General features: G+C 42.9%; 1 protein-coding gene across 7 annotated transcripts in view; it reads left to right on the plus strand.

Moving 5' to 3' along the window:
• Positions 1-18,562: 18,562 nt before the first annotated feature.
• Positions 18,563-23,634, plus strand: part of Amph (amphiphysin) — a 216,124-nt gene continuing 211,052 nt past the window's right edge. For 4 of the 7 annotated variants that reach the window (XM_004840266.4, XM_004840265.4, XM_004840267.4 and 1 more), the window contains exon 1: positions 18,568-18,712. In XM_004840266.4, the coding sequence (XP_004840323.1) occupies positions 18,644-18,712 (69 nt within the window). In that variant the 5' untranslated portion in view covers positions 18,568-18,643. Of the gene's footprint in view, positions 18,713-23,634 lie in introns of all 7 variants that reach the window. The other 3 variants (XM_004840264.4, XM_021254557.2, XM_087195817.1) reach the window with 3 other exon arrangements.

Here is a 23,634-nt window from a genome sequence, read left to right on the forward strand (position 1 = left end):
ATAATAATAACACCAATGCAAAAAGAAATACATATTCAGATATTGATTTCAGTATAATTATGGCAACCAAAACCCTGGAGATAAGGTGAAAACATGAAGAGAGCTGTGGTCCATCTCGGCAGGGCCTAGCATGCAGGAGGTGGAGAACCAGGTAGAGCCCAACTGGTGGACTTGGACGAATGTCATGGGGCTGTCACACTCCAAATGCGAGATGTGGAGGAATAAAGCTAATGACCAAAAGTAGGTCCTTGATTTTGCACATATGTCCATGTGTGTTGCATATAAAGACAAAAATATGGAAAGAGAGTCCCAGAAGGTCATTGGTGATCACTACAGGCTCTGAGGTTTCCAAGAAGCTCTGGTGTTACTGGACTCTGGGGAAGGCCATAGAACACAGTGAGCTCCAGAGCCAGTGTGGACTGGATTTGAAGTCCAGCTCAGCTGTGGGCTGTGTGTGTGTGTGTGTTACTGGGATTGAACCCAGGCTCTCTGCATCCTAACTACATCCTAACCCCTCACCTTTTTTTTATTTTTTTTTTAAAGTTTGAGACAGGATCTTGCTAGCTTCTCCAGGCTGTACTCAAACTTGTGATCTTCCTGCCTCAGCCTCCCAGAGTGCTGGGATTATAGGCCTGTGCCACTACTCCTAGATGAAGATGTTCTTTAAAAAACAATAAAATAAAAAGATGAATTTTGGGTTAGAAGAGTAAATTAAAACTTGTGTAAACATTTTTTCTTTAACCAGTATCTAACAAAATGAGGAAGGAAGAAAGATTGCCTTCCCCTTCGTTCATAGTGTCACCATTCTCACAGTGGCCCTAAAGCCCTCTCAGATCTGCTCCATGTTCCCTTTTTCCATCCTTCCATTCTCCATCTTGGTTTCCCCAGTAGCCGCCATGTTATTTTTGGAACACTCTAGGCATTTCCTGATTTGAGGCCTTCATAAGGGCCTTTCCCATGACTTAAGATGTTTCTCTTCATTTAACCACAAGGCTGCTCCTTCAGTCTCTGCTCTAATTTCACCTACTTTGTGAGACTCACACAATCTGCTTAATTAAAAATGGAAACTGCCAGCATTGATCTCCAGCACTGCCAGTCTTACCATCTTCCATGTGTCTACAGTACTCTTTGCCTTCTCAGGTATGTATCTGGTCTTTCCGTGTGTGTTGTCTGTCTCCCCCACTAAAATATAAGACACAGAGATAGGGATTTTTGTCCACTGATGGGTCTCAAATGCTAAGATTCATGCCTGGAACACAGGAATGAAAATAATATTTTTTGAATGAGTGAAGAACCAAGGCACAGAGCCTTTGCTGAACTCTCTTCCACCCTTTGACACTTCCTCCAGCTTTAGAAAAGCAGACCGAACATGAACTCAGTATCCAGATTGGACTTGGAGGAAAGAAAACAAGCAGAGGGAAGAAAACTTTCTTCCCAGATACAATAGGAAGAAAGCCAAGAAATCATATTATTTTGGAGCAAAGAGAATGTCAAGAAATCACTCACATTATATCAAAGCCAAGAAGGGCCAGAAAATCATAATTAAGATGAAATGAAATAGAACAGTAAACTTTGAACATATTACAGGAAAAATAGGTTAAAGTAGGAAATCTTCCATGCAAAAAATGAACAGAGCACAATGTAAATAAAAACATAACTCCAAGAACGGAAGTTCTCCAGAGCTGCTTTTTGTTATAAAAGAAGATACTGAAACACAACACGAATTTGCTAAAATAAGAGTTTGAAATTGTGCTCTTGACAATGATGGAATAGTTTGTATTAGATCAATCATCCTGCCAAGAGTGTGTGGAAAGCTGAGGACAATGTAACGTGTACACACACACACACACACACACATACACTACTGAAGGCATCTGAGAACTACTAAAGTAATACATATGCCAGGAAGCAAGATCCCTTCAATTAGAGAGAAGTAGTAGTGGAGACTGACATTTGGCATAATTATTTTCCCCTCAGGCTTTTGCTGATTGAAAGGCAATTAGAAAGTTAGAAAGTTGAAGATAAAAGTGAAACTTGAGGAGAAAAAAGCTCAGCAGACCTTCTAGAAGTCTCATAAGACTGGAACACAACAATAGGAGTCCAGACCTGCAAAGGTAGAAAAGACCTGGTAAACACCTTCAGCACTCAATTGGGAACACCAAAGGATAGATACTCCAAATGAGGGTTAATCATAAATTGCCCCAAAATAATAGGCATTTGAGCTCAGTCTTTGTTGGAATGAAAATGACCTATACTCCTCTAGCTGTTCATCTAAAGCAAAAGCAAATCCATTCGGAACAAGATGTCTGCAATAGCAATTTGTCTTGACAATGTACCATATACAATGTCTGCTATTGAATCAAAAGTAACTTGGCATGTAAGAAATTTTTAAAAAGGAAGGAAAGGGGGAGGTGGGGAATAAAGAAGAAAGAAAAAACCCCAGAAAAACATGGAAAAAGACAAGAAAGTGTTTGAACAGGACATCTGGATATTAGAGTTATCAGATAAGAACACTAAAAATAGTTGTGATCAATTCACTCATTCAAATAAGTAACAAAATGGTAATTTCAGCACAGAGTGGTTGTTATAAAGAAGAAACAAAGGGAATTTCAGAACTGAACGATTAAGCAAAAAGAAAAATTAAGAATTCACTATCTGGAGGGGATTTAGTACTGAGTAGACTAGAAAATAGCATGCTCGATAAACTAAAACAAAAACCTTCCTTTTATTTAATGATATTGAAGAACTATGGGCACAATGAGGTCTCAATAATGTCCACTGCAGGACAGGGCAAGCTTTCTGGGTGCAGAATGACCAGCAGCCATTTCCACATGTGGGAATAGTTGCCCTGTCTGGTAGCAAAAAGGTGCCATCCAAAAAATCCCTTGAAGAATGGCCTGTTAGCTCTGTTGTAATGCCAGGAGCATCCAGGTAAGTCAATATCCAAGTGGGGTTCTGGAGACTAGTTGTTCTGAGCCTTTAAAGTGGCCCCTCTGGGATCTGCTCCTCAATATCCTTCTGTGACCCTAGACCTAGAACTGGGGAGAAGTCACAGGATGTCTCAGGCAAGGACTGCTCTAGACTCTTGTCATTCACATGACTATCAATGGCCTTAATCCTTTCAGCTTGCCACCGGCCATGGTCTATAGAGGAGGCCCACCACTGAGCTCCTTGGTGATGTCAGAGTGTTCCTAATATGACCTGAGTAAATGTGGGACCTCCAGGGGCTTCCATTAAGCAGGAGCACCTGTTGAGTTTTCTGGCTTTATCTCGTATGGCCCCTTTGGGAACTGAGTCCTTTAGTCTTGTCCCATACCCCCGGCCACTGTGTCCCTGCTCCTAGGAGCCATCTTACCAAGCAGGGTTGAGGACCTGTCAGGCAATTAGACACTGGATCTCAGGAGACTGCAACTAAATTACAAATCCTCCATTATCCAATCTTCTGTTTTGTATCCCCTTTATCAAATACATATGGAATCTAGTCCCAGGCATGCTCCCCAATCCTCCCAGTACATGCTGTCCAGGACTTGCAGCTCCTCTGTGGTGTGGGCATTTCCCTCCTTTTTCAGCCCTGCATGCCCCTGCCTGAGACATCCTGTGACTTCTCCCCAGTTCTAGGTCTAGGGACACAGAAGGATGTTGGGGAGCAGATCCCAGATGGGCCACTTTAAAGGCTTAGAATAATCAGGCTCCAGAACTCCACTTGGATAGTCACTCACTTGGATGCTCCTGGTATTGACTATCACAGGTGGATGGGTCCAAGCAGAGACTCTGGGACAGGCTTGCTGAGGCCACTGGGGCAGTCTGTCAGCTCATTTGCCCCTTCTGCCCAATCCTGCTTTCTGTCTTCCGGTACTGGGTGGAACAGTATGTCCACTAGCTAAGCCCTGAAACCTGTGAATGTTAACTTATTTGGACAAAGAGTCATTACAGATGTAATTGTTTCAAGGATTTGAAATGATCTGAGCAGAGTCTAAATCCAATGATATCCTAATAAGAGATGCAGAGGGCAAAGGAGAAGAAGGATGTGTGAAGATGGAAGCAGAGGCTGCAGTGGGCAGCCACAGACCGAGGGATGTCACGGACCTAGAAGCAGAAAGAGACAAGGTGTAGAATATGTCCTAGAGCCTTTGGAGGGAGCTTAGCCCTGCCTACAACTGGATTTTGAACTTTTAGCTTCCAGAACTGCAAAAGAATAAATTTGTATTATGTTGAGCCACTTAGTTTGTAGTATTTTGTTAGAACAGCCATGGGTCACTAATCTATCTCCTTCTGAAGTTCTGATCTCCAGATCACTTGCTGTGAACATCTTGGGCGCCAGGCTCCATCTCTAACACAGCCTGCTTTGCAGAGAATTCAACCTGAGACATGGTTAAAGAAATGGGCCTGTTGTGGGAGTCTTTTTCACAACAAGCAGAAGCTAGCTGGAGGTTTAATGTAGACTGGGAAGATGGCCTAGAGTCTAAGAAACACCTAGAGTGGGTAGATCAATGACCTTCAATGTCCAAATCTGTGAGACTTGTGAATATGGCAAAGGGGATTAGGTGACAGAATTAAGACAGTTTAAACCCTGACCATAAGGTGAGGAAATGATCCCTGTTGGTTAAATGTAATTACATGGGTCCTTAGAAGTAGCAGAGGATTGAAAATTCTAGTGCTGAGGATGGAGAATGAGGCTAAGAGCCAAGGGATGTAGCTCTAGAAGTTGGAAAAGCAAGGATGCCGATTCTCCAGGAGAGCCTCCAAAAATGAATGCACCTGCTGGCAGCTTGCTCTTAGTCCAGTGAGGTCTGGATCAGACTTCAGATCTACAGAAACACAGATAAAAGCCACAAAGTTTATGGTAACTTGTTACAGTGGCCATAGAAAACTAACACAAGCCCTTTGATCCAACAGTTCTCTCCTGCTTTTGCTGAATGAACGAACAGTGACTATAAATGTCTCTCAGTCTCATTGCACCCATGTTGGAGGTTGGAGGGGCCCAATGTCACCTCCCAAATGCTAGAAACTAGAAGATGAATTAAATCAGAACCCCAGCTTCTGCCCAGCTCAGCTTCTATAAGATCAAAGAAATCAGCTGCTCAGTTGTATAAGAAGCTAGAATGGAGGGAGGGAGGGAGACAGAGAGAGAGAGAGAGAGTTATCACAGCCTTATAGTATACAGTTGACCTTCAGTACATAGAGATTTGTTTGAAGATTCCTGGCTGATACTAAAACCAAGACTGATCAAGTTCCTTATATAAAATGGTGTAGTAATTGCATATAAGCTACACATCCTACTGTATATTTTAAATCATCCCTAGAATACTTACAATTCCTAATACAATGTAATTGCTATATACATAGTTGCATTGTTCAGGGAATAATGATAAGAAAAAGATTCTGTACATGTTCAGGTACATTTTCTTTTTTTTAGTATTTTTGACCTGTGGTTGAATCCTTGGATAACGTGACTATTAATCCTGTGATGTCAACTTCAATGGATTAGGAAATACTTAATAAGTTAGCAGAGCTCACTTCTGGTTGTGTCTGGGTGGGTCATGCAGATGTGTCCTTGGGGTCTGTGTCTGGTCCCTGGCCCCTTCCTCTCTGACTCTGTTTCCCTGCTCTGCCTTCTGACTACAATGAACTAAGCAGTTTTTTTGTTCCCACCACACCCTTCCGTCATGATTTTTTTTGCCTTGGAGCCAGCTAACCATGGACAGAATCCCCTGGAACCCCAAGCCCTATTAAACTTCTCCTCCTTCAAGTATTTGGTATTGTGACCAAGTGATCGGAAAGCTGACTAACGCAGATACAGAACCCTTAGGTACAGATGGCTGACTGCACTGGTGAACCCCTTGCAGTGCCCTGCTGGAGGAGGGGTGCTAACATCTCTTTCAAGGCCAGGTGTGAATGGAGACCAAGTAGAGCTGCTACTCATCCCCACTTAGCTCCAGTAAGATCAAAGAGATCCTCCTCTCTCCTTACATGCCTGACAGAAAACATGTACTGTATTTGAGAAAAATATTGTTTGATTCACTCTCAACTCCTTCTCTGCAACATAAAATTTTAAAAGTATAAGACACCTAAAAAAGTAAGAATATGTTATCTATAATCAAGTTAATTGTCGGGAGCAAGGCTACCTAATTTTAGGTAAAAATCATTTGGTTACCCTAATTCTCCTGCCTACAGCCCAGCTGTGGCATTCCGAGACATAATTTCATTTTGGCCTCCAGTCACAACTGAGACCTCAATGATCCGGTGATGCTGTGACTCTCCAGGACAAGATTACACCAGCTGAAGACATCCTGGGAGGGACAAAATCTTCACCTACTCAGCTCCTCATCGTTCTTGGATTGTTATATCTTGTTTACGCCGATGTACTGAACTCTCTGAAAGTTGTTTGTTACATCTTATTTACAACGATGTACTGAACTCTCAGTCCTGAGTCATTTGCTACATTTGTTTCTCCCGATGTACTGAATAAAAGGTGCAGTAAGGTGGGGGCTTTCGTCTAGAGCAGCACTCAACAGACCCAAAGCTCAGCTTCTTCTCAGTCTCATTTGTCTACCTTTCCTGTAATTCGCTGTGTGCTGCCATGGCTCGAAGGAGACTAGGACTTACTGCAGAGGTTCTAGTAATGTCCCCTTTCTCTGGTCACTACAATTAATCTTTTTTTTTCCCTGTGGTACCAGGAATCAAACTAAGGACCTTTCACTCGCCAGGCAGGAATGGCACCACTGAGCCACATCCCCAGCCCTCTATAATCAAATTAAAAAGCATTCCTGAAAGAATTAAGGACCACATACTATAGTAAAATATGCATAGCCATTTTTACAGCAGTGCAATTCATAATAGCTAAGCTGTGGAAGCCTGTAAATACAAAAATGGATTTAAAAAACCTGGTATATACGTACATGCTGCAATATTACTCAGACTTATAGAAGACTGAACTCATTATTGGCAAGAAAATGGATGAAACTAAAAACCATCATGATGAGTGAAATTAGTCAGAAATTTAAATATCACATGTTCTCATATGAAAAACCTTAAAAAAAACAAACAAAATAAAGGAGAGAGGATAGGAAACCAGTTGTGCACTTATGGAGATGGAGAAGGGAAGCTGGAGTGGGGAGGAAAGATAGAAGGGTAAATTGGGATTAAAATTGATGAAGATATGTCGAATGAGCCAAATTTCCAAACTAAACCCCATCATCATGTAATATTAGCATGGACTAATATAATTAAATAAAATTGATGGAACAGACCTACAGAGGCAAATAACCCAGATTTTGGAATTGAAACTTTCACAATCTCTTTCCTTAACTGTAAAGAGATATTTAGGAAATAATCGTATTTATTTGAAATTTATAATTCCTTTAGTTTTTTCTTACCTCTCAGGTTGACAAAAAATACAAAATCTTGGCAAGGATAATGGATATATGGCAAGACTTCAGGGAAAGAGGCACTTTCATGTATTGCTGTTGGAATATAAAGCATTACCCCATGGAGGAGAATTTGATAATACTTAGAAAAACTATTATAATCTATGAATGTTACTTCCAATAACTTACCCTGCAGATACACTTTTAACAACATAAAAATCCACACACAAAAGTTATTCATTTCAGCATTATTTGTAATTATAAAATAGTGTATATTACCTAATGCTCAAACACAGGAGACCTAATTTATGAACTAAATCTGAAATAATTGAAGCATCAAGACATATAAGAATAATAGTTGAATAAACTCTGGTATATGTACCCTGTAGAGTGTGTGAACCAGTGTTAAGCAAGAAGAATGAGGAAAATCTCATTGACCTTAAAGAAAGAAATTTCTAGAATATATCTTAAGTGAAAACTAAGAAGGAATTCATGTAGTATGTTACCTTTTGCAAAAGAAAGAAGAGAAAATAAAACATAAGCATGCACTTATAATCTTGCAAAAATGAATAGGAATGATGACACAAAATGTGATGAAGCTGGTTACCTAGGGGAGGAAGATGAGAGCCGAGGGTTGGGGGCTGGGGAAAGTGTGACCTTTCACTGAGGATGCTCCCCCACCCCCAATTATTTTTGCAGTTCTTGGGATTTAGCCAAGACTTTCATACTAAACTACATTCCCAGTCCTTTTTATTTTTTAAATTTTGAGACAAGGTCACATTAAATTGCTGAGTTGCCCAGGATCAGCTCAAATTTGTGATCCTCCTGTCTCAGCCTCTGGGAGTACTGGGATTACAGGTGTGCATTACTATGCCCCAGCTGAGGATGCCTTTCTATACAACTCTGACTTTTGAATTCACGCTAATGTACCATTAAAAAATAACAAAGATTGGGGAAAATTCCAAACCAAATGCAAAGAGTAAATAAAGAAATCTGTCTCAAATGAATAAAGTAACTTTTCTGGGGAAATTTTGAAATTTTTTACTTAGGTAGAAATACATACTATATAATTTACCAGTTCTACCATTTTTCAGTGCGCAGTTCACTGGCATTACATACATTTTCATTGTTGCATAACCATCGCCATCACTCCCCTCCAGAAATCTTTCCCTCTTGAAGAGCTGAGACTCTGTCCTTACTGGAACACAACCTCATGTTCCCAGTCCCTTGCAACCTCCATTCTACTTTCTGCTTGCATGAATTTGACTAGTCTAGGTATCTCATATAAGTGGAATAATGCAATATTTGTCATTTTGTGACTGGATTATTCCACTTAGCATGTTTTAAAGGTCATCTACATTGTGAAATGCGTCAGAATTTCCTTTAAAAACCTAACTATATCCCACTGTATGTATGTATTACATGTTGTTTATCTACTCATAGACATCAAGGGTGCTTGTATCTGCTACTGTGCATAATGCTTCATTGAACATTGGTGTGCATGTATCTCTTTGAGAATATGCTGTAAATTTTGAGAGGTGTATACCTCGAAGAGAAACTACTGGGTCATATGGTAGTTCTACTTTTCAATATTTTTTGAGGAACTGCTATACTATTTTCCATAGTGGTTGTAACATTTTATGTTCCCATCAAGAGAGCACAAGTGTTTCAGTCAGCTTTCCCATTCCTGAGACACTATACTCAACACTACAACTTAGACAAGGAGAGGTTTAATTTGGCTCACATTTTAAGGGGATTCCACTCATGGTCTCTGGGTGCAAGGTAGAAAGATCACGGCAGAAGGACTTGACAGAGTGAAGATGGTTGTTCCTGATGGTCAGGGAGCAAAGCAAAGAAACAGGGCCAGCGAGGAAGGGGCCAGGGACCAGACACAGACCCCCAAGGCACACCTCCATGATACACTTAGAACCCCCAGAAAGGTGCTCCACCAGCCCTCAAGCCAATCAAGTTGACACTCCACCCGGGCCACCGCAAGAATTCCAGTTTCACTCTATCTTCACCGACTTTTCTTTTTTAAAAAAGAGTACCCACTGTAATGGATGTGAGGAGGAGGCTCTTTATGGTTTGATTTACATTTCCCTGATTAGTTATGTTGGAGATCTTTCTGTTGTTTCCAATTGCTTATTGGGACTTTGTCTATCTTCTTTGGAGAAATGTTTATTCAAGTCCATTGCCTATTAAAAATTGGGTTGTTTGGGTTTGTTGTTGTTGTTGTTGAGTTGTAAGAATTTTTTAATATATTCCAGACAGTAATCCTTTATCAGATGTATGATAAACAAATATTTTCCTCGATTGAACAGTTTGCCTTTTCACTGTGGTGACAGTATCCTTTGATGCACAAAAATCTTTGGATATAATGTAGTTCCTCCAAATTTATTTATTCTTTATTCTCTGCGCTTTTGCTGACATACCCAAGAAATCATCGCCAAATCCAATGCTGAGAAGCTTTCTCACTGTATTTTCTTCAAGAGTTTTATAGTTTTAAGTTTAGGTCTTTGATCCATTTTATCTTAATTTCTGTAAATGGCATAGGTAAGAATCTAAATTCAATTATTTTCATGTGGATATCCAGTTTTCCCAACACCATTTGTTGAAAAGATCCTTTCTGCTTGAATTGGCTTGGTACTCTGGTTGAAAATCAATCAACTATATATGTAATGGTTTATTTGGGGGCTTTTTATTCTATCTCACTTAGTTATACATGTTTTTATTCCAGTACTCCAAGTAGTAAATGTTGAATGAGGTACAGTGGTGCCTTGGTTCACAAACACTTTAGGTTCACAAACAAAAATGTTTGGCAAAATTTTGTTTTTGTTTGCAAACTCTATATTGGGTGAGAAACATAACCAGGGGCATCTTTTCCCCACAAACAGAAATGTGGCCATCTTTTCTGAAATCATAGAATAAATTGAGTTCATGAACTGAGGTACCACTGTACTTTAATTCAGCCTAAAGAATCAAATAAAGCTGCAAACAAAACTTGAACTGTCCTTCACAGGCTTATTTGTTATAGTGGTCTGACTACTCTGGATTTTTTGGTGGGTATCATAGAATTGAGCAACTGAGTGAATTTAATAAGATTGCTGAGAGCCAGAGTAATATGGAAGATGTGAGACATACATATAGAATAGGAAGGTAAACCTTTGATGGATTCAAATTAGAGGCCTCAATATAAATTTAGTATATGTATATTATAAATTTATTATCTATGTATGTAAAGATGTATGTAAATATACACTATGTCTTTTGGAAGATCTAGAAACAATGATATTCAGTATCATTGAGCAAACCCAGAGCCCAGCACTTGGATTCTAAATAATATTCTGTACCAAAAGGAGTTAGGGGCCCGTGGAGATATGGCTTATTTAAGGGCTGGGGTAGGGAAAATACAAACAGCCTGGACTACCTTGTTGTGCTAGAAAATAAGTAAGAATGCCAAAAATGAGGGCATATAAAAAATTGAAGGGGGTCTTACTGGCAAAATCTGTGGTAATTTGAGCATCATGGCAATAAAAACCACGATAGATTAAAAGAAAAAGAATCCATAGCCCCATACTGATGATAAATATAAAATAAATTAATAAATACATGGGAAGAAGAGGAAATCTCTTCCATAGAGTAGAATGATGACTAATCAGTGCAGTAGCACTGAAGAAATTAGAAAAAAAATTAAAAGCTGTCGTAGTAAAAATAGATTGAAGCAACAGTCATCATGCCTGCTCCATTGGAGTAATGTATGGCAAGAAACAGGTAGACTCAAAGTGTCTCCCTGTAAGTTTCTTATTTATTATAAATGGAAAATGGTAGTTATACATTGGAGAAAATTGCTGACACAGGGGACTGTAGTGAACTTCACTAGGCAGGGGCCAATGGCCAAGTTCAAAGGTAAAAGCCTGGGTTTGAGAACATGGCCAGGTCAGTAATAATATACCATCAGAGCATTTCAGTGTGGGCTGGAGGCATGAAGATGTGGGCAGAAGATCTTGTGGAGAGGAGAAATCGGGAGCACTGCCTACTTCAAGAGCTCTGCTTCTGGCCTCAGAGAGTAGGAGACTGGTCACTGACCATATGTCCCTTCTGCAACCTGCAGCAGCCACCACCTGCCCGCTCCTTCAAGGTGGACTCCAGAACAGAGAGCTGGGGATCACCTTCACATGGTCCTTGGCCAGCATGCACCTGGTAACTGGTGGGCAGGATGCAAAGATGTCCCCGCCTGGGGACAGCTATGGGCCAAGCTTGGCATCCTCTGCCTAACGTGCCTCCTCCCCTTCCCTCTCACAGGCGCACTCACTGATACCTAATCATCCTGCATCCCAAACTATGTCTCAGCCTCTGCTTCCTGAGAACTTACTCTACAACACACTCCCTGCAAAGCTGCTGGTTTTCCCACTCAATCAAGAAGGAAAATAAGGGCAAATACATTTACAAAAAGACATTGTTTCAAAGGAAAGCAACAGATGAACACAGGGTGTTCTGATTAATGAAGATCTTGTTTTAGAAATCTATTTGTCACTCCTTTGGACTTCAGGGTAAATTATCTGAGATGAATCTGTGTTGGATTTCAAGGGCTGCTGTAACAAAATAACACATCCTGGGGCCTTAACACAACAACGGAAGTTTCTTCTGGGCAGTTCTGGATGTCGGAAGTGGAAGACGGTGGTGTCACAGGGGCAGTGGCTGTGTGCACCCCTTAGAGTTCCTGAAGAAACAGCTTCCTGTGCTCGCTTCAGCAGCACATATTCTAAAACTGAAACAGCTTTCTGTCCCCAGGTTCTGCTTCCGTTATCACATGGCCATCTTCCCTCTGCATCTGTCTTTACACGGCCTTTTCCTCTGTGTGTCTATCTCTGTCTTTTCTTCTTGTAAGCACATCATCCTATCAGACGAAGAGCCCACCTTACTCCTGTATAACCTTGTTTTAAATTACATTTTTTATCTGTAAAGATCCTAAATAAAGGATCTTTCTAAATAAAGTCATATTCCCATGTACCAAGAGTTAGGACATCAATATACCTTTTTAGGGGACACAATTCTATCCACAAAAGATTTGATTCCAGATGGGCCCAGTGAAGCCTGTGGTAGCCTGAACTTTAACCCTGATCTACTGCCATAACAGCGAGTGAATATTAATAGCATCGATGCCTGGGGTCCTCACCCAACTCCTTTGACTTCTATGGACTTGACTCCAAGAACAGCAGGCCGAGGTGCTTTAGGGAAGAGCAGGAAGGGGTGTGAGGAAAGTTGGGATGTGACAGCCAGTGGAACGTCCTGTGGGCATGGAGAGGGAAGAGATGCTCTGCAGGAGAGGGGGTAGGGGACAATGGAGAAAATGACAGTGAGTTCAGGCCTCCTGCACACGGGATCCTGGCCTAAATGGGATGAGGGCTGACAGTGAGCTGGCCTTCCCACTCAGGCTCTCAGCTGGAGAGACACTGCATCCAGGGCCGTCACAGTCAAGGTGATCTCTCCTCTCCCAGCAGCCACAGCTCCAAGAGCAGCTTTGGAAGAGTCCTTGTGTTAGATGAAGGGGAGAGAAGACAGCATTGAAGGGGCAGGTGCAGTCATGCAGCCAGAGGTGGGAGCATGGGGATAACTAGATGCATATAAAATCCACGTATGGATACAGGGAATCAAAGGAGTTTCCTTGAACCATCTCTGCCAAATCCAGACAGTCCTTAACTTAAGAAGGTTCAACTTACCATTATTCTTATTGTTATTCTTTTTTTTTTTTTTTTTGGTACCGGGGATCGAACTCGGGTCCTTGCGCTTGCGAGGCAGGCGATGGAACCACTGGGCTAAATCCCCGGCCCTGTTATTCTTATTCTTATTGGTATAGGGGATTGAACTCAGGGCCTCCATCCTGAGCCCTATGCCCGTTCCCTTTTTTATTTGAAGATAGTATCTTAGTTACTTTTTCATTGCTGAGACAAAGTACCCGACATCCAAAGTTAAAGGAGGAAAGGTTTATTTTAGCTCAGTTTGTAGAGTTTTCAGTCCATAGCTAGTTTCAAGGCAGGGCAGCCTGGGAGAGGGGCATCACAGAGGAGAAACAGTTCCTGGTGTGGTGGCTAGGATGCAGAAAGCTTTCGTTCTTTTTTTCCCTTTTTATTCTATCCAAGCTCTACACCAGGGTGTGGCTTCCTTCTTCAGTAAATCCATCATCCACACCCAGAACTACACAAAACCAATCAATCCAGTAGCACAAACCCATGATCCAGTCACCTCCTCATATCCCCACCTACGAGCACATGAGGCTTTGAGGGGACATCAAGATATAAGGCATGAAAGGTAGGATTTTGCCAAGTCCCCAAATTGCCCAAGTTGGGCTCCAACTTGTCATCATCCTGCCTCAGATTCCCAGATTTCCTATGTTGTGGCAAAGCAGAACGGCTCAGTGCTATAGGTAAGTGTTACAGCTTAGTGTCACAGCTCAGAGTCACAGCCAAATGCCACAGATCTGAGGCACAGCTGAGTGTTACAGCTCAGTGTTACAGCTCTGTGTTGCGGCTATCGAAATGTGAAGACTCAAGAATCTGATGGTCACTGGAAGAGGTGGAGAAAAACCTTTATTACACTGGCGGGCTCCAGTGAGAACCTTCTTAGCTACAGGTAAGGTAAGCATGCTCACTGAAGCAGAGGGGCGGAGTTACAGAACATTCCTCAAAGGGGAGGTGCTAACAGGACATTCCTGAAAGGTCACACAGTTCCAATAGTCACAAAACATTTTGATACATTGGGCAGGAGCCTGCCCAGCAGTACAAACTGTTACATTTCTGGAACAAAACATTTTGTGGGAAAAAAAACCATGGAGGCAAGGCAAGGGTCTGTCCTATTGTATAGTGTTGCTCTATCACTGAGATTACAGGTGTGTGCCACTATGCCTGGCTACTTAAGGTTTTTGACTTTAGGATGATGTGAAACTGTAGACCGAATTTTGAATTTGGATCTTTTCCTGGGCTAATTATGTATGATCCGCTGTCAAGATGCTGGACAATGACAGTGAGTCATAATTCCCAGGTGGCCCCAGATCAGGAGAGGAAACCATGGAGACCCTGCACTGCAGTGTTGCTAAGCTTCGATGTTCTATAAATTAAGGGGATTGAATGCATTTTCAACTCATGGTATTTTCAGTTTATGATGGGTTTATCCGGGGATATAACCCCATTGTAAGTGGAGGAGCACATGTGTATGATAAAATGAAGTAATCGTAAAGATTTTGAAGTGGACCATTGTTACAAAGCTGGGGTTTGTTTGTTCAAGCTGATAAAAATTGGCTCCTGATACAATTATCAGGCTACAAAAGCAATTAAGAAGGTGCTCTCAGTAGCACAGAGATGCTGATTCCTGCGTCATACATGGCATTTTTATAGCTTATTTGTACATGGAAAATAGTATATAATATTTGCAGGAACTTGTCTCCTATTTTCAGAAAGAATTGTGGTTAATTAGAATTTCTACTTTATTTCATTCCCTGACCTCTCAGTTGGCTTATAAGCTAGTAAGTGATGTTCTAGTAATTTGTTGGAGGGCAGAGAAGTTGTTTTGCATCTGTTTTGCATAAAGGCATCAAGCACAGTGTAACAATACATTGAAGTTATTAGACAATACGATGTCATTGTTTCCTGTAGTGGCCAATGGTTCTGTGTAAAACAAAGCTCTTGCCTCCTAATTGGCAATTTTGGGATATATTAGTGATGCATTATTAATGTAGCTAGGAAGTTGTTACTTTTAGATTTGGCTAAGTTAGGAAAGAGAAAGTGTCGTCATATAATAAAAATGTAGTAAAAATACATGGAACAACATTATAGATCCCTCACCTAATGTGAAGAGTTGACTTGGAATCAGTGCTTGACTCTTCACCTGAAATGTGTAAGATTGCCAAATTATTATTATTATTTTTAGAGATCACCCTAATTTTACAACCATGTTAACATTTGTGGAAAAAAATGAAAGTCAGTATGAGTTTTCAAACAAACAGGTAAGTATAAGAAGTAGTCATAATTTGAGACTAAAATTCCATTTAAGCTCAACTAAGTGTTTAAAGGGAATACTTCCTTGATTGTGTATCAAATGACATAAAGAACTCAATTAGAAAGCAGTTGCAACAAATTAGAATGTTTTAATATATAAATCACATTATATATGATGCTGTATTATAACCCTTATAAGTTTTAGCAAAGAGTTAGATATATTAAAATAGATCTAGGCATCTCTTTCCCTAAGGGTCTAAGATGGACTGATAGGAGATAAAGATAGGAGAAACTAAACATCTGCACCGTTAAAACGTGGTAACACAGGAGTAATTTGGGGCTTATTTCAGCCATTATCAAAACTGTCATATTTCACATTTTGACTCATCAACCAATTAAAAATACAGTTTAGAAAGAAAAAAGGTGAATCAGAAGTAAAAATTGATTCAGAAATTCTGCCTCACATGGATAAAGATCTGGGGCTGGAGTAGTGATGCTTTTGGTGATCCCTGGCTGAACCGTATTAAGTATTATTTGCTCTCTAGGCTTGTTCCAGAAATCGGAGAGAATTGTGGCTCTTAAGATGGATGGATGGGATGTGTCACATTTTTCCTCAACTGACTGAGGAGAAAAATAGAGCAGACAGATGAGGTACAAGCAGTTAAGAAATGGCGGACATGCCCAGTAATGTTGGGGAAGGGAGTGGACACAAAGCACAGTCCTACTTTTTTGGAGTTGGACAAAGCCACTGAGGTCCTCTTGTACTCCACCTCGTGCAGGGGGTTCTGTGGCTTGGCAGTGGTCTCTTAGACACCCATGGGACTCGTGGCTGGGCAGCCAGCACTCCTCAATCACAGACACTCAAATGATTAATATATTTAGGTCCTACCTAAGATTTTGTATGAAAAAAGACTCTACCAAATGGGATAAAAATGTTTAAAATCATTGTTTTTTTTCTCATTGTTTGTTGGTACATTTTAGGTATACATTATGATCACATTCACCATTGGGAATTTGTCCCTGTACATGATATATCTTGGTTCTTGTTTTTTCCCCCTTCCCCTTCCCTCCCTTCAACCCCTCCACCCCTCCCTACTTACAAAAAAACTGTTTCCATTTTTTCCTTCTTTTCTCATATTTTTTTTTCCCTCCTTTCCTTTCCCCTACCCTCCCCCACTTCCTCTTCCCCTGTGGACCTTAAAATCATTGTGATCACCCCCACCTCAACTCCCTCATCCCCGTCCCAGCAGCATTACTACAGACTTATGGGAAGAAACAAAGATCTGACAAATAAGCTACTTTGGCACATGTTTCAGGGATCTAGTCTATCTGCTTTCTCACGTTTGGTAAGTTATATTCATCTGCTCTGTTAGCATCTATACAGCTCCAGCAGGCCAGGCTTTCGTTTTTAAAGAGCTATGGGGGAAGTATTTATGGATCCTAGCTTGTGCTGGGCAGGATTGGTGCTCATGAGCTAGTCTCAAGCCTGTGTGCATTTCCAACAAATATTTGCAGAACATCTACGAAGTAACAGCTTAGTCAATGTTCCAGAGTGGCTAGAACGAACCACCTGGCAACCTGAAAATGGACACAGATTTACCCTTAGTAATGAAATGATTTGATAGTGGTTTGCACATAACTTTTTTTTGGTACCTGGGATCGAACTCAGGACCTTGTGCTTTTGAGGCAGGCGGCGGAACCACTGAGCTAAATCCCCAGGCCTGCACATAACTTTTTAATATGCTTGCCATGGCTTCCAAATAGAATTATCCAGAAATGACCAAACTCTCCTTTTCACTCACATTCTAGAACTACATCTGGGCATCTGAATAATAAGAAAAGCTAATCATTTCCAATTTCATTTCAAGAGATATTTGTTGAGTTCTGCAAGTGTGGGGGAGGGTATAACTGCAAGAGAGATAAAAACCCAGCCTGTTGGGAACTGATGGCCTGGGCTCCATAGAAGCAGAGGAAAAATAAATCTGCTTCTTGGAATGCCTGCTCCTGGCTTACCACAGTGGGGCTGTAGCTAGCCCATTGCCAAGGGAAAGAGGACTCTGGCCCTCCTATCATGAGTGATCAGGGACAGATATGTTGCAGAACATTCTGGTATGTTTCAGCATCTCAAGCCCTGAATCCTTAAGGTCAAGATTCCAAGGCAGAGAGAGCTAAGATTCTGAAGTCCCCAACTAGGGGGAGTTGACCCAAATTCCTGGTTTTTGAGCAGTCTTTTCCAGTGAATGTTGATCAAGGGAAAGAATCAAGTTTCTCCTGGCTTCTCTCTGTTTACAAGACTTCTGTTTACTAGGGATGTTGGAAAGCGGATGACCAACTCATTCTAGAATCAGGGAGGCGCTGCAAAGTACAGAAGAGTGATAATGGGGTGGCGGCTGCCAGGGTACCTATGTCCCTCAGGAAAACAGAGGGCCACTCCCTGGAACTCCCCCTGACTCAGGGGCTCATTCTCATCTGACCCGTTTCCTGCCTCCTCACACTGACAGGACAACTAAATGTGAACAGTTTGTCGTTGGTCAGAGCCTTCTAGAGCTCTGGGTAGGTGCGGACAGGTTCGTCCCTGTCACTGGTGCTTCTGCCAGGCCTGCGGAGGCCCCGGGTGCCTGGCAAGGCTGCTAGCGGGTTTGTCAGCAAGCAGCTGGTGAGGGCTTGGGTGGGCCAGTGGCTGTCAGGATTGTGGGTTTTTCGCGTGCCTCCTTTCTGCTGTGCTGGGACTGCAGAGGGGCCAAGGCGCAGTGCCTGCTGCAGGAGGAGGGTCTCTTCCTTCTTCTCTTCTCTTCTCTTTCTTTTTTTTTTTTTTTTTTTTTTTGCTCCAAAGGATCAGGACCCCCTGGGTCTGCCCCAGCGCATCTGAGCTGCTTGGGTCCTGCGGCTGCTGGGTGGCTTCTTTCTCTTTCCTGGCAGACATGGCCTGGCTTCATCCATTCATTCATTCGGTATTGGGGACTGAACCCAGGGCCTTCGCACTGAGCTACATCCCCAGCTCTATTTTTAATTTTGAGACCAGGTCTTGCTGACAAGTCACTAAACCGCGCAGGCTGGACTCGAATTCGCGATCCTCCTGCCTCAGCCTCCCATAGCGCCAGGATTACAGCCCTGCACACCACCGCGCCCGGCCGTCCTTGTTTCTCGTCCCCGCCCCGGGCGTCCCCGCCTCCGCTCTGTCACTTTAAGCCTCGTGGCCGCCCCTCCCCGCCGGCTCCGCCTCCTCCGCCTCCACCGCCGCCGGCCCCGCCGCGCGCTCCACGGCTCCGCGCTCCGACCGCCGCCATGGCCGACATCAAGTCCGGCATCTTCGCCAAGAACGTGCAGAAGCGGCTCAGCCGCGCGCAGGAGAAGGTCAGCGGCGGGCCGGGGCCGGGGCCGGGGCTGGGGCGTGGGGGCGCCCTGTCCTCCGCCAGGCCACTGCGGCACCGCAGACCTGCGCGGCTCAGCCGGGCAGGTGGCGGCGCGGAGCGCCGGCGCCTGCATTTTCCCGCCCGCACCTCCCAACCCCTCTCCCCACCCGCACCTCCCGCACCTCCCGCACCTCCTCGAACCCCCGTCACCCCGCGCCTGCACCTCGCCACCCCTCATCTCCCCCGGCCTCGCCCGGCTCCTCCATCTCCCCGCGCCTGCATCTTCCTGCCTCAGCATCCCCAGGCACCGGCTCCCGCAGGCGGCTCTTAGGGGTTTGGGCCGCACATCCGGGCGGGAGATTGCGGCACCTTCCTCCCGAGGGGATTTCGTGTGGCTGCTTGGGTGAGGTGGGAAGGATTTAGCAGAGAAGTCACCCCCAAAATTTCAGTTTGGACCAATGGAACTGGATAGCAAACAGCCAGCACCTTTAGACCGCGCTGTCCTGGGACCTGGAGTTCAAAACAGAATACACACTTTTGTTGTTGTTGTTGTTTTTGTTTTTGGCGTGTGTGTTTATGTCCCTTTTGATGTCAGTGTCCTTCTCTGGAAGGTCAAAAAAAAAAATGATGATCTGAACCTACCAAAGCTCTGGAGATTTCTGCACAGAAGAGTTGTATTGCATTTTTTAAAGAGAGCATGGTTTGGGCCCGTGTCGTTTTGCAAGCCCCTTGGTAACGTGGCGGTGGTAATTTATTTTTCTCACCCGGGGACATGCATAGAGGAAACCTAGGTCCATAGCTGGAGCAGTTGGAGGGTACTGTGCAGTTGCTGGGCTGGCCTGGATTTCCGGATGGTTGCCCCATGTGACAATGCCAAGGTCTTCATTTGTGTCCCAAGCAAAGGACATTTGCATTGTAGCTTGAGCACTGTACTTGAAAATGAACACGGCGGGTTGAGCCCCAGGATCACTGTGGTTGAACTGTGTTCTCTTTCCCGTGGCAGTAGTTTCTGTGCCCGGGTTACCTACAGGATGTTTGGCATTTTCTTGCTTTCCTGTCAGATTTGCAGTGTTGCTTACAGTAACAGTGGATTGGGTCCCCCTTTAGACACCGCTCAGGCTGCCTTCAGTTCCAGCCACCCTGGGGACACTGATCAGAAGGGACACTGATTCCTTTCCAGTCCGGGCCCAGAGGCTTGGTGGCTGCCGCTAGCCTCATTCTCTCTGCACACTTGCACACGCTGGATGCAGTAAGAGGATTGTATTTCTTTAAATATCTCCCAAGCTCATCCTGAACTCTGGGAGCCTCCTCCTGCTGCTTCGCTCTGTCAGCAAGCCGCTGAAAAACCAGGCTTTCTGCTGCCCCTTTCTGTCCCTGCCTGCTTGTCCAGAAAATAACCAGGGCTATCTGCTGGCTTTGGGATTGGGGCTGGATCTTTGGCATCATTTTCCATGGGCATCTCACCACTTGTAATTATTTATTCACCCCACCCCTATTAATTCCTTAAATCTTTGTTCTGAAGCTTGCTGCTGAATCCACTTTCCATCTCTAAAGGAATTCAGTGTTATGGTCTGCCTTTTCACATAGTAAATTATGCCTTAATCTAGGTCACCAGCTGTTAAATATGCCCAAAATAAATGAAAAGAAAATGTCATTTCTCTGACAGGGCAGTCAAGCCTGTATGAAGCGCTGCAAACTCGCTGCGGGCATGGTTCAGGTCAGGGGTGTGAGCTCTGCAGTTGTGGCTGGTGCTCTTTCTCCCAGGGAGGTGGGGGTCTAAGAGAGATCCTCTTGGGGCAGTTGAGTGTCCCACTGCTTCTGCCGGGTAGATCCTAGTACCCTGTTCCTGTTGCTCCTAGACTGGGGATTATGGAGAATGCAAGCCCAGTACAGTGTTCTTGGGGCCTCATCAGACTGCTCCCTGATGTCCCCTCTTTCTGCTTCTTCATCCTCTTCCTCTTCCCCGGGCCAGACTCTGCATGCAACAACTATATGCTGCGAATGTCTTTGTCACCCCTTGCTTCCTGTCCACCCCCTTTACCATCTTATCCCATCTACCCTACTTAACGGCCTAAGTGCATTTTAGCTCCATATGCAGGGCGGAAATGAACCTTTCAGGTGACTTAGGGCTTTTAATGAATTTCAAATACATGTTTCTTCTTATAGAAAGTCAATCAAGGTTTGTTGGAGAAAGAATGAAATATACATCTAAGCAAGAAAAAAAATCCAACAAATTAGGAATCTCATAATTCTACTTCTCAGAGCTTTGGCTATCACTTGATGTGTATTCCAGTATATCTTCAAATATATATATATATATATATATATGATTATACTATGTTTTTTGGTTATCTGTTTACCTCATTTAATAACCGTGATGAGCTCTTTATACTTGTACATATTTTTACATCACCTTTTAAAATGACTGAATTGTGTTGGAATGTGTAGATTTTAACAAATCCCCTTTTTTGACACTCATTTCTCTATATAAACTTAAGTCAGTGAGCAGACTCACAGGAAAAATGTCCGCACATGCCCGCAGTTATATCCTGACAGAAATTCCTAGAAAGCGTTATTGGTCAAGGGAATGCTTATATTTATTAGTGCTAGATTGCTTTCCAGAGAGGTGCACTGATTTCCATTCTCACTGGCCAACGACACACTTGCCAACTCTGAATGATAAAATTTAAAGCACTTGGTAGGTATGCCATTGGAAAAAAATAATTCTTGAATCATATCCTTTGAGTTTTGGAAAAAAATAAACATTTTTTGCATTCTTATTTTTTTCACTTGTGAATCATGGTGTTTATGTTTTGCCCCTTTTCTGTAATATCTCCAGTCTTCTTGCCTGTAAGGGCAAAAACTTTGTGATAAAGATTACAAACTTTTTTCTTCCTTTCCTATTTACTTTTTAAAGTATTTTTTCCTAATAAAGAAAATGTTTATGTTTTATGTATAGTTGCTTAAATCTATTGATTGGTTTCATATGGTTTCTCTTTTTGAGTCATTGAATCAGTCAGATCCTACAAGTGTCAGAAAACTCAAACTGGCTTCAAGAAAAAAGGAACTTAATCGCGAACAATTAAGTTAGCTGATAACTTATATTTGGCTCTTGCCTATTAAATTTAAATGCATTTAAATATATTTATATTACATAACAATCTACATATCTATATTTATATTAAATATATTTAATTATTACATATATTAAACTATACGTCTCTCTTCTTACCTATATAAATACACGCACACATGTGTTATCATCTGTCTTCCCTTGTTTCATTCTTTGAGATAGGTAGTCTTACTACCCTCATTCTATAGAGGAGGAAGAAGTTAGTGACATCCTGGGGTCACACAATAGGTTGCAAAGCTGGAGTCTGAACCCAGGCAGTCCAGTGCTTCCCTATGATATGAAACGGCCTCCATGATTTTTTTTTTTTTTTTTGGTACCAGAGATTGAACTCAGGACCCTGTGGTTGCAAGGCAGGTGGCGGCACCACTGAGCTAAATCCCCAGCCCAGCCCCTTGTGATTCTGAGAAGGCCACAGTTAGAGAAACTTCAGGCCTGTGTGGAATCGGGGGCTTACCCAGGTATCAGGGCCCAAGTGCTTCTCCCTGCCTCTCATCTGTGCAATGTGTATCCACTCAGCCCCAGTGCTCTGCCTTGTGGTGACAAGATGGCCTCCAGCAGCTCCAAGCCAGAGCATGTCTTCCCTTCAGCATTTCTACACAACTCTGCTACAGCTATCATTAGCCCGTATTGGACTTTGAGCCTGACCCTGGAAGAAAAGTCCCTGTGACCAAGGTCTCGGACCTGGATTGAACTGGGCCTGAGTCACAAGCTACTGCTAAAATTGAGGATGGAAGGGTTCCCCTGGGCTATAAGGACTCAAAGGGTGTTGTGGGTTAGATCTGGACTGTTCCAGAAGGGTCACGTGTCTAGAGACATGGCTTTTGGAAGGTGATTGAATCATGGGGCATTATAGCTGGCTTGCTGTTGGGAGGTGGGGCCTGGTTTGAGGCACCTCGGGTCACTGGGGTGTGACCTGGAAGGGTTTATTCTTCCTCCCTTTGCCCACTGCTTCCTGGCTGTGGGATTGGGCAGCTCTCCTCCTCTAGGGCTCCACTATCATGCTGTTTCTGCCTGGGGCCACCTGACCATGGACAGAGCTCTCTAAAAACCGTGAGCCAAATGATCCTCTTCTCTTTCCGGTTGTGGGTGTTTCTTATTGTGTCCGGTGACAGCAAAGTGACTGAGATAGAGGAAGGAGAAAGAAAACTAGAGTACAGAAGGAAGAGTGTATGTTGGGTAGCAAAATAAAAGATGTCTGGGTGGCATCCCTAAACAACCTTTTCCATCTGCTATCTATATAAATAACCACAATAAGGCAGTGACAGCAGTTGAGTGTAGCTCTTACCATCTCATGAAGGAGCCTGAACCAAGGCTGCACTTGTAACTATCCTGCTTTTTGTGGGGACGTTTAATTAACAGCCCTCAGAATAAAAATGTCTCCTGGGCCTCTTCTACATATGGGAGCTTTCAGGAATCTTTTCTAGCATTATTTTCTTTTATTCCCCCACTCGAGATGGTCCTGTTATTAGCCTTTTTCTGGTCTTATTTTTAAGGAAAAACTTGAGTAATGCTTTGGAACGTGGTGTGGCCCCAGGAGCCGTTGCCTGTTGCCTGTGGGGGGGATTGGAGACGGGAGCAGGGGTGGTTGCTGGCTGTCATCCCATGACTTTGGATAACAGTGCCTTCCTTTAAAGCTCTTTATTACCAAAAAAACCCCCACATAATTAATAATTTAATATTTATTTAAAATTAATGTATACACAGTTTTAAAAAATCAAATATTAGTACAAGGCTTATTAGAAATAGCAATCCCCTGCTCCTCTGTCTTCAGCCTCCAGTTTTGCTTACTA

This window comes from Heterocephalus glaber, unplaced genomic scaffold (genome assembly GCF_053883595.1).
Source record: "Heterocephalus glaber isolate CG9 unplaced genomic scaffold, H.glaber_assembly_v1.0 deba00001610, whole genome shotgun sequence".
NCBI lineage: Eukaryota > Metazoa > Chordata > Mammalia > Rodentia > Bathyergidae > Heterocephalus > Heterocephalus glaber.